The sequence below is a fragment of the Myotis nattereri genome (assembly GCF_964212035.1).
Source record: "Myotis nattereri genome assembly, chromosome: 2".
Lineage (NCBI taxonomy): Eukaryota > Metazoa > Chordata > Mammalia > Chiroptera > Vespertilionidae > Myotis > Myotis nattereri.
In genome coordinates this window covers 165,223,473-165,239,121 of record NC_138076.1, presented here as the reverse complement: position 1 = coordinate 165,239,121, position 15,649 = coordinate 165,223,473, and the positions used below count along the sequence as shown (strand labels likewise).

General features: G+C 41.4%; 1 protein-coding gene across 2 annotated transcripts in view; it reads right to left on the bottom strand.

The window, feature by feature from the left end:
* Positions 1-5,081: 5,081 nt before the first annotated feature.
* Positions 5,082-15,649, bottom strand: part of BIN2 (bridging integrator 2) — a 30,909-nt gene continuing 20,341 nt past the window's right edge. Inside the window, exons 8-13 of one of the 2 annotated variants that reach the window (XM_081082617.1) lie at positions 14,760-14,835; positions 13,841-13,923; positions 9,707-10,472; positions 7,979-8,056; positions 6,317-6,391; positions 5,082-5,558 (exon numbers count right to left, since the gene is read on the bottom strand). In XM_081082617.1, coding sequence (XP_080938743.1) covers positions 5,529-5,558; positions 6,317-6,391; positions 7,979-8,056; positions 9,707-10,472; positions 13,841-13,923; positions 14,760-14,835 — 1,108 coding nt within the window. In that variant the 3' untranslated portion in view covers positions 5,082-5,528. Of the gene's footprint in view, positions 5,866-6,316; positions 6,392-7,978; positions 8,057-9,706; positions 10,473-13,840; positions 13,924-14,759; positions 14,836-15,649 lie in introns of both variants that reach the window. The other variant, XM_081082618.1, reaches the window with a different exon arrangement.

Sequence of the window (15,649 nt, the reverse complement as noted above, 5' to 3'; positions counted from 1 at the left end):
GCTGCCTTTCCTTCTCCGCCGGTCGCGGTGCCGTCCATCCGGAGCGCTTCCTCCCTCGCCCGAGGCTGGGGGTGGGGGCCGTGGGAGCGGAACCCGGGCTCACTGGGACCCGCTCGCTTTCCTCGCGACCGGCTTTGAGTTTTCAGTGAATGTGGGAAATCACAGTGACTTGCGTTTCCTTATCACTTAGGCAAATAGGTCTGTGCAGAAGCGGAGCGCAAGGTAGTTTCCCGCGGGCGGGCGGGCAGCGGCGAGGCGCGGGGAGAGGGACGCCGCCCGGACGGACGGGTCTTCCTTGTGGACATTCGTCTGAGGCTGGGGAGCGGCATGGCCTTTGGACTCACACCGTCTCCGCTCGGCCGCTTGTTGGTTGTTGACTTTGGGCAAATAACTGAACATCTCTAAAGTCTGTTCCTACCCCTGGAGGGGGGCCGAAGCTGGCCGTGCCGAGAAGCCGTTTCATTTCGCAGACATGGTCTGTACGCGGCAGGATTTAATCAATGCCGTACTGCAGCCACCTCTTGACTCACTTCTTTGTGGCAGGAAAGTTGCCCAATTAACGATGAACTCAGTGACTAAGGATGGGCTGGTGTACACACAGGCTCTGAAATCTGCCCTGCCGCGGGATCTTGGGTAAATTACTTGTTTCATTTCTGTTGTTGGGGCAATCCTTGTCTCATAGTAACTGTGAGGATGGAATGGGTTACTACATCTCATGGCACACATAAACTAATTACTAAAATTCTAGGGCACATAAAAATATTTTTTGCCGATCTGACAAAAAAAGGTATAATTTTGATTCAGTCACACTGGACGGCTAATGTGTTCGCTGTTGTCATTTTAAAAATTTGACATACCTAGTCAGGTATTGCATGTTTTAAAAGTTCTTGCGGCACACCGGTTGGAAATCACTGACCTGAAGCACTGGAACCTTTCCTGGCATCTAGTAAGTGCTCGATATATGCCCCCTACTGTTATCCTGGCTTCCTACGGGGGTCAGAGCTCTGGTGGTTATTCTGCCTTCCATCCCAGTGATACAGACTTCTGTGCTTCTTATTCTTGTGAAGCGTTCTCTAGGTTTGGGAACCAATATTTATATAGATCGACAGAGAGACAGGGATTATGCAAGTTTATTTGGGAGACAAAAACTGAGAGAAAGTCTCAGAGAATAAAGGCACAGTGTGAGAAAAAAAAGCAAAGACATGAAATAAGCAAGGGTAGTTGCTTCATTTCTAAAGATGTTATTTGGTTGGTAAAAGCAGGATAAAAACAGAATAAGTTGATAAAGTTCATTTTATTTAAATATATCTTTAAAGGCATAGCAGTGATCAGTGAAGCAGAAAGCCCAGGTGTGGGAAAACTGCTACTCCAACCAAGAATGTAACACACAGGCAAGACACATCTAAGTTAGTGAAAGTCCTCCCATAAGAGAATACTCAAGAGAAAAGGAAATTCAGATCCCAAGGGTTCAACTCCAAAGGTGGACAATTGCTGGCATTTACTGACAAGCTGACCATGAATTCCAGGTAAGGCTGAAATTTTTCTTTTTTCTTGGTTGGTCTCTCTCAGCATATATTCCATTATGTATTGAAAATTGTTAGACCCACAGACTCTCAGAGGCCATCTAACTGAACTGGCTGACTACAGATCTGCACTGTTACTTTCATAATTTAAAGGTTAATAGTCTCTCACAAGCATCTTTTTTCTCTGTAAAATGTAACCTTAAAAGTTTTGCTGATATGTGATTTGATCCCTGTAGGCACATACCATTCATTTTAAAAGCGTAAACCTGTAGAAAGAGGACCCAGTATGTACACGCTCAGCACCAATTTAGCGGTGTGTACACTCTGCTCTTTGCTATACCCTAGATGACCTGGATATTTCTAGTGTACTCTGGACATATTACCTAGTCTGTCAATATTGTCCTTCAAATTGATAGAAAGCAGGGACTGGGTGATGTTCTTCCAATTAATTCTACACAGAGATGCATACAGATGATGAATGGAGCCTCGTGTGTGACCTGCCAGTGTTTTCCGAGGACTAAATACTAAACCTCAGAAACTAGAGCAGCCATCCTTTTGTCAACAGATCTCCAAGGGCCTCAGGACAGGGGATAAGAGATATTCATCTCTGCTCAATTTTATTGGATTTCAGCCCTTTATGCTGCTGCCAAGATGAGTCTTCTGAGTCCTGACCTTTTCCCCCTGGACAACTTTACCATTTTGTATATCTCAATAAAAAGTTTGGTTCTTACCTGGGAATAGCTATCCTAGATAAGCAAAATTATCACTCATGCCCAACCTACTGGCCCTTTCTCCTGCCTTTCTGGACCCTCCAGTAGTGCGATATACAAACAAAGCGTTCATTTCACAAAGAGAATCAATTTCCTAGGAGAAGAGGGTCAGTGAAAGCCCTTCAGAGAAAAGGCCTGAACTGGGTTTTGCCAGGTGAATGGGTGGGGCATTCCAAGCAGCTCAAAGAATGCCTTGGACAGCTAGGGGCCTGTATTCCCAGCAGTTTCCCCACCCTTCTAAAGCCCCTGGAGTATCACTCCCAGCAGTGACTCGGAGTGCTAAAGGACTGGGGTGCCTTCTAGGAGAGGTATTAAAATACAGGCAGTAGGCCTTTTAGAGGGGGGCATGCAACCTTCTCTCCATTAAAACAGAAGAGATCCTCTGAAGGTTTTAAAAAAAAAGAATAGCAGGATTCAATCTTAGAAAAATGACTTCTAAATACAAATATGTAGCCTGGCTGGTGTGGCTCAATGGTTGAGCATCAACCCATGAACCAAGAGGTTCCTGGTTCGATTCCCAGTCAGGGCACATGCCCGGGTTTTGGGCTCGATTCCCAGTGGGGGGTATGCAGGAGGCAGCTGATCAATGTGTCTCTCTCACTGATGTTTCTATCTATCCCTCTCCCCATCTCTCTAAAATCCGTAAGTATATATATATTTTTAAATAAATATAAACATGTATTTCCAGTTCCCTAATGGAAAGTCCTGCACGTTCTCAAATATTTGTATGAGATACCCAAAAATCTGCACATAAAGCATACAATTTGATCAGTTTTGACACATGTATACATGGAATAAACTATGACCACAATAAAAATTAAGAACATTTTTATCACCCCAAAAGTTTCCTTGTACTTTTTTTGGTTATAAATATGTTTTCATTGATTTCAGAGAGATGAAGGGAGAGGGAGAGAGAGACAGAAACATCAATTATTGATTGGCTGCCTCCTGCACACCCTCCACTTGGGATGGAGCCCACAATCTGGGTATGTACCCTGACCAGGAATCAAACTGTGACCTCCTGGTTCATAGGTCAATGCTCAACCACTGAGCACCACTGGCCAGGCTCCTTGTACTTCTTTGTAATCCATCCTCCTTACTACCATCCCCACCACTGGTCTTCTTCCTGTCATTGTAGACACGAACATGCCTCCCCCCAAACTGGGCCCATCAGGGTCTTTCTCCAGGGAATCTGGATCTGGAAAGGACACAGTGGCAGAAGGTGGCTGAAGCTGTCCTCCAATGATAACTGCCTAGTGCGGCGGTTCTCAACCTGTGGGTCGCGACCCCTTTGGCGGTCGAACGACCCTTTCACAGGGGTCGCCTAAGACCATCCTGCATATCAGATATTTACATTACGATTCATAACAGTAGCAACATTACAGTTATGAAGTAGCAACGAAAATAATTTTATGGTTGGGTCACAACATGAGGAACTGTATTTAAAGGGCCAGAAGGTTGAGAGCCACTGGCCCAGAGGGACAGTCCACACATTCCTGCTACAGGTATCTGTGGGCTGGTTCTTGCCTTCTGCAGCTTGTGTGTTTTTTCAGTTCTATGAGCTGCCTAATATCCTTCTAACATGTCCTTCATTGCTTAATTGTGTCTGCTGCTTGCAAACACAGAACCCACATACACTGCACTTCCTCCTAGAGTCACCATTTCGGGGAACGGCACCATGAAGTTCTAGTCTCTCAAGCCTAACCTAGAATAATTCCTTAAAACTTGAGGCTTTATCATGTGTCATCTTCTAACACGTTAAATCCTGCCCATTCTTCTCCCTGCTCAATATTCTGTCTCTATAAAATTCTTGTTCTACTCATTATTTCTCGAGTACCTAGTACAGTGCTTGGCACTGAGCAGGTACTCAATAAATGCTTGCTGAGTGATTGAACAAGAGGTGATATTGCCCATCACCCTTAGAAACAAAAACAGATGGATGGATGAGTATTTACATGTGTGCGTGTTTACCAGGGTGGCAAGACTTCTAAGTTAGCTTTTAATGTATCGCAGAAGCAAGTGCTACAGCTGAACCAGGACTTCTGATTCCCATTCCATGCCATTTCCATTATATTATTATACTCTGTACCCTTTTCCTTGGAGTTCCGTTTCTTTTTCCATCCTGCTCAGGTCCTTACTTCACCAAGTACCAGACTACTAACACTAGATAGAATTCTAAAATATAACCCCATTCCAAGGGTATTTGCTTATTAACCAAGGGTAGGGGGTAGGTGCATGCAGTACCTAGATCAGTGGTTCTCAACCTTCTGGCCCTTTAAATACAGTTCCTCATGTTGTGACCCAACCATAAAATTATTTTTGTTGCTACTTCATAACTGCAATGTTGCTACTGTGATGAATCATAATGTAAATATCTGATATGCAGGATGGTGTTAGGTGACCCCTGTGAAAGGGTTGTTCGACCGCCACAGGGGTCGCGACCCACAGGTTGAGAACCTCTGATCTAGATTGAGGAGCCTGTAGCCCTCAATTCTGTTTCTTTGTTACGGGGTGGGGCCACAACATTAGTAACAAAGAAACAGAATTTCCAGAGGACAAGGCCCAGAAATCAGGATTTTAAAAAGATTCCCAGGTGATTCTAATGTGCAGCCAAGGTTGAGAACCACTGCTGTAGCCCACAGCATCATCAAATAGTTAAAGCCAGAAGGTCAAGTGAGCTGGAGGTCGTGGATGTGACTAAAGATTTCTGAACCCAGAGAAGCAATAACCTTGCCAACTCGGAGAACAGTGTGCTGAACTGGGACAACCTCCCTGTGTCAAGCAAAGACTCCATACATAGAATAAAGCTTTATTTAACAATCTGAAATATGTTCTTTTGGCTTTAAGTCTTGAAAAATGAGTGGTAAATCCAAGATTTGTTTCCTGTTCTCTAGTATGTATGGTTGTGTGTATGCATCTATAGATGCTTTTGCTTGTTATAGTCATTTTAGCCCCACTTTATTTAATATATAAAGTCTTATTATATAACAATGCTAAAGTCTGAATTAAATATTCCCTGAGTCTAACAATCTCTTCTTCCAAGCCTGTCTGCCTCCCTCCTTCCCCTAAGTCTGCTCCTCAGCCTCCATTAATGCCAGATCTTTAGAGACAACCAGCATCCACTTTGAGAACCTAGAAATGAATGTTAGACCTTAAGTCTCTGTGCTTATATACCCTCTAGCTGAAGAATCTCTCTGGGAGATGTACATATGCGGGAGGTCTTGGCAGTTACTCTTCAGAGTTGTGCACTTTGAATTGTAGATACCTGGAAAGTAAACATGATTGCATTAGATGCTCACCTGTCCTCCCACCAACCACTCAAGGAGGGTAAAAACTCAATTTGCTTCTATCAAACTATATTTCATATCATGTAATATTGAGGGAAGTGAAGCTGGTTGTTGGGGTTATTGTCAAAACGTTTTGCAGATACTGGTCATTGCATCCATCATCTCTTTACAAGGATTCACAGGAGAAATTTCCTTTTCATCTTAGTAGCAGGAGTCGTTTGAAGGAATGGCATCATGAATTGGGTGGACTGATCAGATTTTTCTCTTCTTGGATGTTTAGAAAGTCTGGAACCAATTTTGTGATCCATCCTTAGTAAGTTTATTTCATAGAATGTATTTTTCTACTTGCCTAATTCATCGCTCCATTTTATGTCACTGTCATTAATATATTTGAGTTACTTTGCTATATTTTGTGTGTGTATATGTATTTGCCTTTTTGTATGTAATTTCTTTTTCTTTCTGAAATAAGTTCAGAAATAAATAAGTACTTGGGAGATAGAGCTATAGTGAGAGTTCAAGGCCAAGTGTTGGGGAATGGACACCCCAAACCCACAATGTCCTAGTTTACGCTTGGTTCCCCTGTTCCCACCTGCTTGACTTTGCTCTAAGGATATTGTTCACTGCTGGGTTCCCCTAGCAGCCATGGTGAAGATTCTAATCTGTAGTTAAACTTCTGTGCACTCCCAATGACCGATCTTACCACCCATCTTGGTCTCTGTGTACCTGTCCACCTTACCTCTTCTTGAAGCTCAGGTGCCGCGACGTTGCTGTCTTCTAAAACCACAGAGGCACGACGCCGGAGACCTTGGCTCTATAAAAAGAAGAGTTCTGCCAGTGAGAGGTGGCTCAACCTCCCAGCCTCTCAGCTCAGAAGGGTCTTCTGTGCCTTACACTCTACAGGGTCACAGACAATACAAAGGGTAAACATACAATGTTGTTTCACTACAGCCTGTCGGCACCAGGGAAGGCTTTGCTGTCATCCTCTTTCACGGGTCAAGATACCAAGATTCAGAGGGGAAATGACTTGCTGAGACAGGTATCCAGGTCTTTGGGCTCTAGAGTTGTTTCCATAGTCAGACACTGTAATTTGTGTGACATGCATCAGTATGTGTGTCTATGTGGGAGTCTGTGAGGATATAAATATAGGTCTTAAGAACACTACCTACCACTTTTAGACTAACTCTCCTTAAGAATACACTGCAGTTAACACACTGAGATGATCCTAACCTAACCTATGGCAGTTAGGAGAGGCAAGTGGTATGTTTTCTTTGGGAAAAGTTCTAGGTTCTGCAGTAGGAACCCAAAGTGTGAAAAGCTCTGCTGCTAAGCCAGGAGAAGGCCTTGGAACTCTACAATTAAGAATTAATTTATTTTTAATTGAAGTTTAATTCACACACTATAAATTCACCCTTTTAGAGTAGAACCAATTTCTATCAGTATGACAGCTACTTGAAATTTTCTGATTTTTCCTTTTAGGAAAATTTTCCTCTATTGTCTCCTCTGATTTCAGGCCAGGAATTACCTGAAAGGTAATACTACCTCCCAGAAAGTTATCATCCTCTCACAGGTATTTCAAATGCTAAGCAAGAACAAATTTCCTCATAGTGATCTTTTTTATATGTGATCCATTTTATATGTGATATGTCCATAATTCTGCTTGAGAGAAAATACGATTTATGATGTATCTGCAAGGGAAGGGAAGTAAACAGATCTAGTAGGACAAAGGTTTCAGAGGACTGATGACACTGATAGGCTAGGATCTAAGATGCTCTAGCTGCTTAATTCCATAGGAAAAATAGGTTTCCTTAGCTGATGACCAAAGCAATCCCACAGGAAAGGCTGTGAGTAAACACTATAATTCTCAAAAAAACACAACAAAAAACAGTAACACTGTAATTCTCAAATATAAGGAGGTCGCCTCAGGGGAAAGGAGGTTGTGTCTTGTACCTCTTTCCAAAGGAGAACAGTGTGATTAGCCTGTTCTTCAAAATAGACAGCAGCATCTTGGTCCCCATAATCTCCCTTTCAATAAGATTACTCCAAGAATGAAAATTTGTTTTATTATTCATCAGAGCCAAAAAGCTCACATTATTGCAGCCTCCATACTACAGTCATATATTACAAAGTCAAATATAAATTAATTTTGGATTTTCCATATTGTTGAGTTACTCTTCTCAGTGCAGAAATGTGAGAAGTAGCTATACTTGATTCGAAATCCCACAATTACCCTGGGCTTCTTCACTATCCATATGCCCCACATCTCTCTCTATCAGCATAGTGACCTCACACCAGAAACCAGCCAAGAGAAAGTTTTATATCTTGCTCTGTTAGGACCTTCAATACCTCATGTGAATCAAGTCTCAGGGCATAATAATGTTGATGACGTAGATTTTAGTACCTCAGGGGAGTCAGCCAAGATGAGCTTGTTCTCTTCTTTGTCTTCCATCTTACTTGCCTTGTCAGATTCTGAAAAAACCTGTAGATCAAAGAGGACAATGTAGAAGAAAGTTCCAAACCTTCACACCCTGGATACCACCCTGGTGCCTGTTGTTCATGTTAACTCCTCTCAGACAGCGGGAGGCTCCCAAGGTATCGTGGTCAACCTTCCTTAGGCACAGGCAGTGATAGGGTAGTGTGATCTGAGGGGTACCAGAAATCTCATACTCCCAGACAGCCACATGGCTCATGCCCTGGCCTCTTTCATTGCCCCAACGTCACCTTCTCTGGCCACTCTCTGTTTAAAATCGCAATTCAGCCCCAATTCCCTACTTAATTTTTCTCCATATCTTTTATCACCACTAATTATAATTTTACTTATTTATTCTGTTTTGTACTCATCTTCTCCCCTCCTCCACTAGGACATAAGATGCAGGAAGGCAGGGAATTTTACGCTTTGTTCACTGTAATACCCCACTTCCTAGGAAAGTGCCTGGTACATCGTAAGGACTCACTAAGTAATTGTGGAACGGGTGAATGAATGAATCTTGGTACCATACAGTCAGATGTCTCACCAAAGTCCTCCCTACACTGCACCTGACAGATGATCATATATCTTAGCTTTTAATATCAAGGAAGGAGAACTATTTGTCATGGTGGCCCCATCACATTTTGTTATTTAGAAGCCCCTTGTGTCCCCTTTCTTATATATAATATTAATATTTTTATTGATATCAGAGAGAAAAAAGTAGAGGAAGCGAGGCCTAGAAACATCAATGATAAGAGAGAATCACTGATCAGCTACCTCCTGCACGCCTACTGGAGATTGAGCGGCAACCCAGGTATGTATTCTAATGGAATCAATCGTGGCCTCCTTCCTGGTTCATGGGCTGACGCTAAACCACTGAACCATACTGGCCGGGCACCCCTATATTTAAAAAAAAATTTTCCATACCATTTTTTAACAGAGCTAATTGCTAAAAGTTCCCCTGGTATTGATTCAAAATGTACTTTAAAAAATCTTTATACATAGGGCCTAGTTCTGCCCTCAGGAATCTCATAGAATACATCAAATCTCTCTATGATAGCCTTTCCGTCTGAATAGAATATGACTTGATTGCTAGATTCTTCACAGACCTGCTTGTTCTCCAGAGGGACTGTCTCTATTTTAACACCATTCTTTCCTCATCCACATTCTCATCTGTCAAAAGCCCATCTTTTTTGCTTTCCTTCCTCTCTGAGTTCCTCCTAGGTCTTTCTTATCAATGAAATGATTCTTTGCCAATTTGGTTGAGGTCTATTTTCCACAGTCACAAGTATGACAAACTGAAGTGAGACCCTCTTCCCTACCCTCTATTCAAAAGTTAAAGCTCAAGATGTCAGGTATAGCTTCTTTATTGGAACTCCCCAAACTTGTAGCAAAAAAGAAAATTAGTAGAAATCTTTCATAATATCATTAGAGATAAGCCCTTTGTAGAAGTCAAATACCCTAAGAGTATAGGTCAGTAAATTAATTGCTCTGGAGATGTGAAACAATCCCCAGAACAACAACAAAAAAAGGTGGTCAAGAGTATCCTTGAGACTATAATATGACAAAATCTGATGAACTGTGGGACAACCTGGCCATAGTAAAGATGATCTACAGGGAGGTTATAAAAGAGAAGAGAGATTTAATCAGACGCACACTCACCTGAGGGATCACCGAGGTGGGGGAAGTACAAAGATCTGGGTTCAGATTGTCGGTGTTTTCCTTTTCTCTGTCCTCAGGAGCTCTTACTGGCTTCTGTGGTGGCTGTGGATCCAGAGGAATCTCGAAAGTGGCCCTAGAACTAGGACTTGGAGGCCCAGCCCCCAAGGAGGCCCTGGGGCTGGTGGGTGAACCTGGTTCAGAGGCTGCAGGGCTGGAGGGTGTGTTCCCTGAGGGGGTTCTGGAGCTGGGAGCGGCTCTGGGTGGCGGAGGCCTATTAGGGGGCGCTGAGGTCCTCTGGACAGGGGCTCTCTTCTTCAGTTGTTTAGACCCTTCACTTGAGGTTCGGGTTCGGAGGACAACTTCTGGGAGAGAGGCAGGCTGCTCTGAAGGGATCAGGGCTCTGCCTGGGGATGGATCTGGGGAGCTAGAGAAAACTTCCTCCTGGGACTCGCCACCCTCAGTGGGCTGGGGAGAAGAGGGCTGGGCCTGGGTAGGGCCATTGCAGGCTGGCAGAGGCTCTTCCTCCTCAGAGGAGTTTGCTTCAGCCTCTTCTTTCTCTATTTCCTTTTCTTTTAAGGGCTCTTCTTTAATCTCAGAGTTGTCTTCTCCCTGAGCTGGATCCGACGTTAGCTCTTCTTCACTTGCTGAGATGGAGTCCCTCTCACTTGTCAAGGAAAGTGTGGAGGGACTGGTAGGTGAGGTAGGAGGGCTGGAGACTGTAGATGTTCGAACTGGGGAAGAGATGACTAAAGAGCGTCTGCTGCTGCTAAAAAATAAAGGATATTTAGGTTCAGAAGAGCAAAAAAAATGGAAGTTTTATTGGGCATTTTTAAGTACCCCCCAAATAATGATGCATGCTATAGAATAACAGAATAAAATAAGAGACACTAGAAAGTCTATATAATTTGCAATAATGCTTATGTTATCAAGTGGAGTGTAAAAGGCTATATCAAAATCTCAATAATTATTTAAAAATATATAAAGAAAAAGAGATCAGAAAGTAATAAGAACATACTAGCAAAATATTTTCTCTGGGGAAAAGATTCATGGGTGATATGCAGTTGATCTTCATGGACTCTGCATTTGCAAATTCACCGACTCCCTAAAATTTACTTGTAACCCAAAATCAATACTCGTGATGCTTTCATGGTCATTCATGGACATGTGCAAGCTGTGGAAAATCAGTGCCTGACAGCACTTTCTCACCTGAGGTCTAACAAGGAAATATGCTGCCTTCTTGTTTCAGCTCTCACATTGTAAACATGTCCTTTTGCCATATTTTTCACACTGCTGTACTTTTGTTAGTGGTTTTTCTGTTTAAAATGGCCTCCAAGTATAGTGCTAAAGTTCTAAGAGCAAAAGGACTGTGATGTGCCTTACAGAGAAAATATGTATGTTATAAGCTTTGTTCAGACATGAGTTATATAATTCTGTGGGCTGTGAGTTCAATGTTAATGAATCAACAACATATATAAATAAACTGTCTTTAAACAGAAACACACAGAAGACAAGGTTATGTATTGATCAGTTGATGAAAATGTTGGGACCAGGGACTCATAGAAACCTAATCGTGTTTCCCCTGGGAACAGTGGTTCAGTATTCACTAATTTAGTGCTTATGGTGACTTTATAGAACATAACTACCATAAATAAAAAATTTAACTGTAACATGTATCAAGTAGGCTGGATACTGTGATAAGTGCTTCTACAGCCAGCATTAGCTTAACTCTCACCTTCTTAAGGCCTCCTATGTACTGTACACTGAGTGATTAAGCAACTCACAAGTCTTTCCTTGACAAGTGCCAACTATGTGTGTGCCCTGAGCACTAGGATGGGAGATGGGGATAGGAAGAGAAAGAGGTAAAAGAAAGTTCCTTCTAAGGGAGTTTCTGATACGATATAAGCTGAGTGATACAAGGTTCTCTCTAGCACTACAATTCTAGAGGTCAGTAGGTGGAGAAGGCCCAGGACACAGCAAGAAAACACCAGATTTCCTTACAAGGTTCTGAGACATCTTGTTGTAATCATAAGTTTTAGATGAATGAACAATTAGAGAGAACTATGGTTTTCAATATTGGAAAGAGGAGAGAATTTTTTGATCAAAAGGGATTTCTCCTAGGAAGTCTACTTTGGCTCTTTAGTGATTCTTTTTAATAGTTTGTAACTAATTGCTAAATGAGAAGTTCAAGCAACAGATGTGAGCCCTATTCTTTCATCAAGTCTCAAGCTCAATTTCATCATCTCTTTAAAGCCTTCTCAGGCTGTCTGTACATTGGCAATTACTTATCTCTCTGGCATTCCTACCGGTCTCATTAGGCACTTTATATGTGCAAAAGTTTAAATTGGTCCTTATCTCCTTATGCACATTTTCTGTCCTTTCAACTTTTTGTAAATCAATTCAGGGAAAGAACAAATCTCTATGTCTTTGGATCCCTAATTCTCAGCATAAAACTTGACCATAGAAGGAATGTAATCAAACTTCCTGAATAAAGGCTTCCAAATAAGAAAGTGATCACATTCTGAGGGACCAGTGAATTGCCTATACTTACCAGCATTAAGAATGTATGATGGCAATTGACACACAGAAAAGAGAAAAAAGTGGAAAATCAATCCATAACAGATTTGCAATGAGTATCATTAAATAATTACTATCCAGAATATTTTTTAACCCCCCAAAAGTTCATATAACTAAAATATTTTTAAAAGGGTATAGATCCTGGCTGGTGTGGTTCAGTAATTGAGCACTGACCCATGAACCAATAGGTCACAGGTTCAATTCCTGGTCAGGGCACATGCCCGGGTTACAGCTCAATCTCCAGTAGGGGGTGTGCAGGAGGCAGCCGGTCAATGATTTTCTCTCATTGATGTTTCTACCTCTCTCTCTTCCTCTCCCTTTCTCTCTCTCTAAAAAAAATAAATAAAAAGGGTAAACAATCCAAATGAAAAATTTGAAAGAAGGATAAACAGGAGACTTACAGAACAGGAATCTTAAATGGCTAATAATGTGAAAAGATGTTCAAGCTCATTAGCAATTGTGGAGATGTGAATTAAAACTGCAAAAAAATTAGATTTCATACCCATTAGGTTGAAAACTAAGTATGACAACGTTACATATAGCAAGAATATGGAGCAATGAGGGCTTTTATTTACTGTTGGTGGATTTTAAATGGAAACAATCACTCTGAAGAACAATTTGGCAGTGGCAGTATCTAGTAAGGCTGAAGAAGCCCAAATGCACAGACTCTGTGGCTCAGCAATGCCACTCCCTGTACACACCCTAAGGAAACTCCTGATAATATTCACAAAGAGAAATGGAAAATGTGTTCACTGCAACATTATTTGTAATAGCAAAAACTAGGAAACAATCCAAATATTCATTAGCAGGAGGAGAGATAAATTGTGAACTAGCCATACGACAGCATCCATAACAGTACGGAAAGAACAGAGCTAGCAACATGAAACAACAAGAATAAATAAATCTCACAAATAATACTAAGAACAAAAGAAGTTTAAAAAAAATACAGTACAATTCTATTTATATGGTTTAAAAACATGCAAAAAATATTTTCTGTGTGTATAATAAAAGTAAAAAGACATGCAGGGGGATAATAGATACTAAATTTAAGATAGTGATTACCTTTGGTGGAAAGTGAGTGGGGAAGGGATACTGGTAGCTTCAATTATATATATAACTAGAGGCCTGGTGTACGAAATTCGTGCATGGGTAGGGTCCCTAGGCCTGGCCGGTGATGAGGACCGACAAGGGCCTTCTGGCTGCCAGCTAGGGCCTTCCTTCGTTCCACACTACCCCTGGTGGTCAGTGCACATCATAGCGAGCGACAGAACTCCTGGTCTCCCAAACTCCCACAGGGACACTTTGCATATTAAACCTTTTTATATATAGTTTTCTTAAATTTTGTGGTAGGTATGTGGCTATTTGTTGTCTTACTCTTTATACTTGTAGTTATAGCTGAAATATTTCATAACAGGTAAAATAATTTATATAGGGGTGTAACAACAGAAAATATCAGGCACATAAGCACCCAGGAATGGCCAGGATTTGGGATGGAAGACAAGACTGTTGAATATGTTCACATACCGGACAAGTAAAACAAGAGTCTCAGAAATTGCTCACCTTGATAGTCCCTTCACCACAAAGACTTTGTTGGAATGTTGCTTCTCCAGTTTGCTCATCACTTCGTAGAGATTGTGGTTCAGCTAGAGCCAGCAAGAGAGAAAGAGATGCTAGCCAGATGGAACCTGAGACTGGCATATCCCTTCTCTACTTTCTTTCAGACAGCTCTCCCAAATAAAACCTTCCCACCCTTAATTATAAAACTCCTCTTCATTTCTTTGGCAAGGTCCTGTCCTACCACACTTTCCTCCTTGACTTCCTTCTTAAGTTCTGCTTCTTCCATCAGACTGGCAGCTTTTAAGGCTGGGTCCTTGATGTTTGAGATTCTAGCTTCTCAGGTGATCCACGAAATGAAAACTCATGGTAATATTAACTAGGCAAATCATAATTTAGCCAAAATAACTGTGGAGCGGAACATGTGTGCATCTGGATGTGAATGTAGTTGATGATAGCTAAGAGTCTTGGAATCCCAGGACTAGAAAAGACTCCATGAGGTCAGTTCTGTGCCTGCATGTCACTGAGTAGGATTGGCCCTATTCAAGACCAATGAACTACCAGAGAAACTGACTGGTGCTTAAACACTGTCCTCTTTGTTCTAAAGCAACCAAAGATAGATATTTCACTACTTAGTTCCCCATTTCAGCTGTTCCTTCCATAGGCCTAACCTCCTTTATTCATCTGAAGTTCAAGTTTTGATCCTATTATTCACTTGTTAACGGGGATGGAAAGGACCCTCTGATATGGATTTATGCTTTAATATGGTCAACACAGTTTAATCAAGTGCTTTTGTTTTATCATGAGAAAAGGGTAAAAATCTGTGGTACTGATATGGATACTTAATGATTATGTAAATTAGGGCTACTTTCATATTTACTACAAAAATCCCCTGAGATGTCTAAATTGACCAGCTGTGTCTCACCTTGCTCATTTCCCTGTAGAAGACATCCTTCAAGTTGGAAATGTTTTGAAAGATGGTCACATAACAGCCAATACGACTATCAGGAGGCAAAACAACAAACATCCAGGTAAAGGGTTGGTAAAGAAAGGCTTTTTTTGAAAACACAAGGTAGGAGCTTTCGCCAAAGCCAGCCACCACCAAGGACCCTCAGAGAAAAGCACCCCACATCCTAAGACTCAGGATGTTCTGGGATCTGCTTCCTCAGAGCCAGCCCAGGAGCACACTTGACGCTCAGGAGTGAGAAGGCCAGAGGAGACACTCAGCCAGGCTGACACCAAAGTGTAACAGATCTCTAGCTGCATGAAGTTATCTGATTCAGGCTCTTCAGGTATTGAAGCAGACATTAAAGTGCTGTGAAGAATTTTTAAAGTGCTATATAAATATAAGGACATACAAAAAAGGGAAGATATTATATGCAAATAAAAAATAAATACAATTATAATAAGTAATTACTCTTTCTCATTATGCAATATTGAACTTCTGTGAAGCTATATGTACATTAATGGAATTCTACTGGAATTGAATTGGGAAAATTTACATTTCAAGAAACTATTAAATTTCACTTCTTTTTAAATTAAGTCATATAATGTTTTAGAATACATGTAGTTATTAAAAAGGTTCCATCATATGTAAACTAATATTAACTGACAATATGAAATACAATGGCTGCAACTGCATTAAAGCATAGCTTGTACAGTGAAAAGAAAATAGGATACAAATGGAATTTCTGCTCAGATTCCTCTTCCAGTGTAAAAAATTTACATCTAAAGCACTTTTACCTACTGTGAAACAAAGACATCTTCATTAATGGAAATAATCATCCCATGATTTATCTATGTAGATCTGGATGG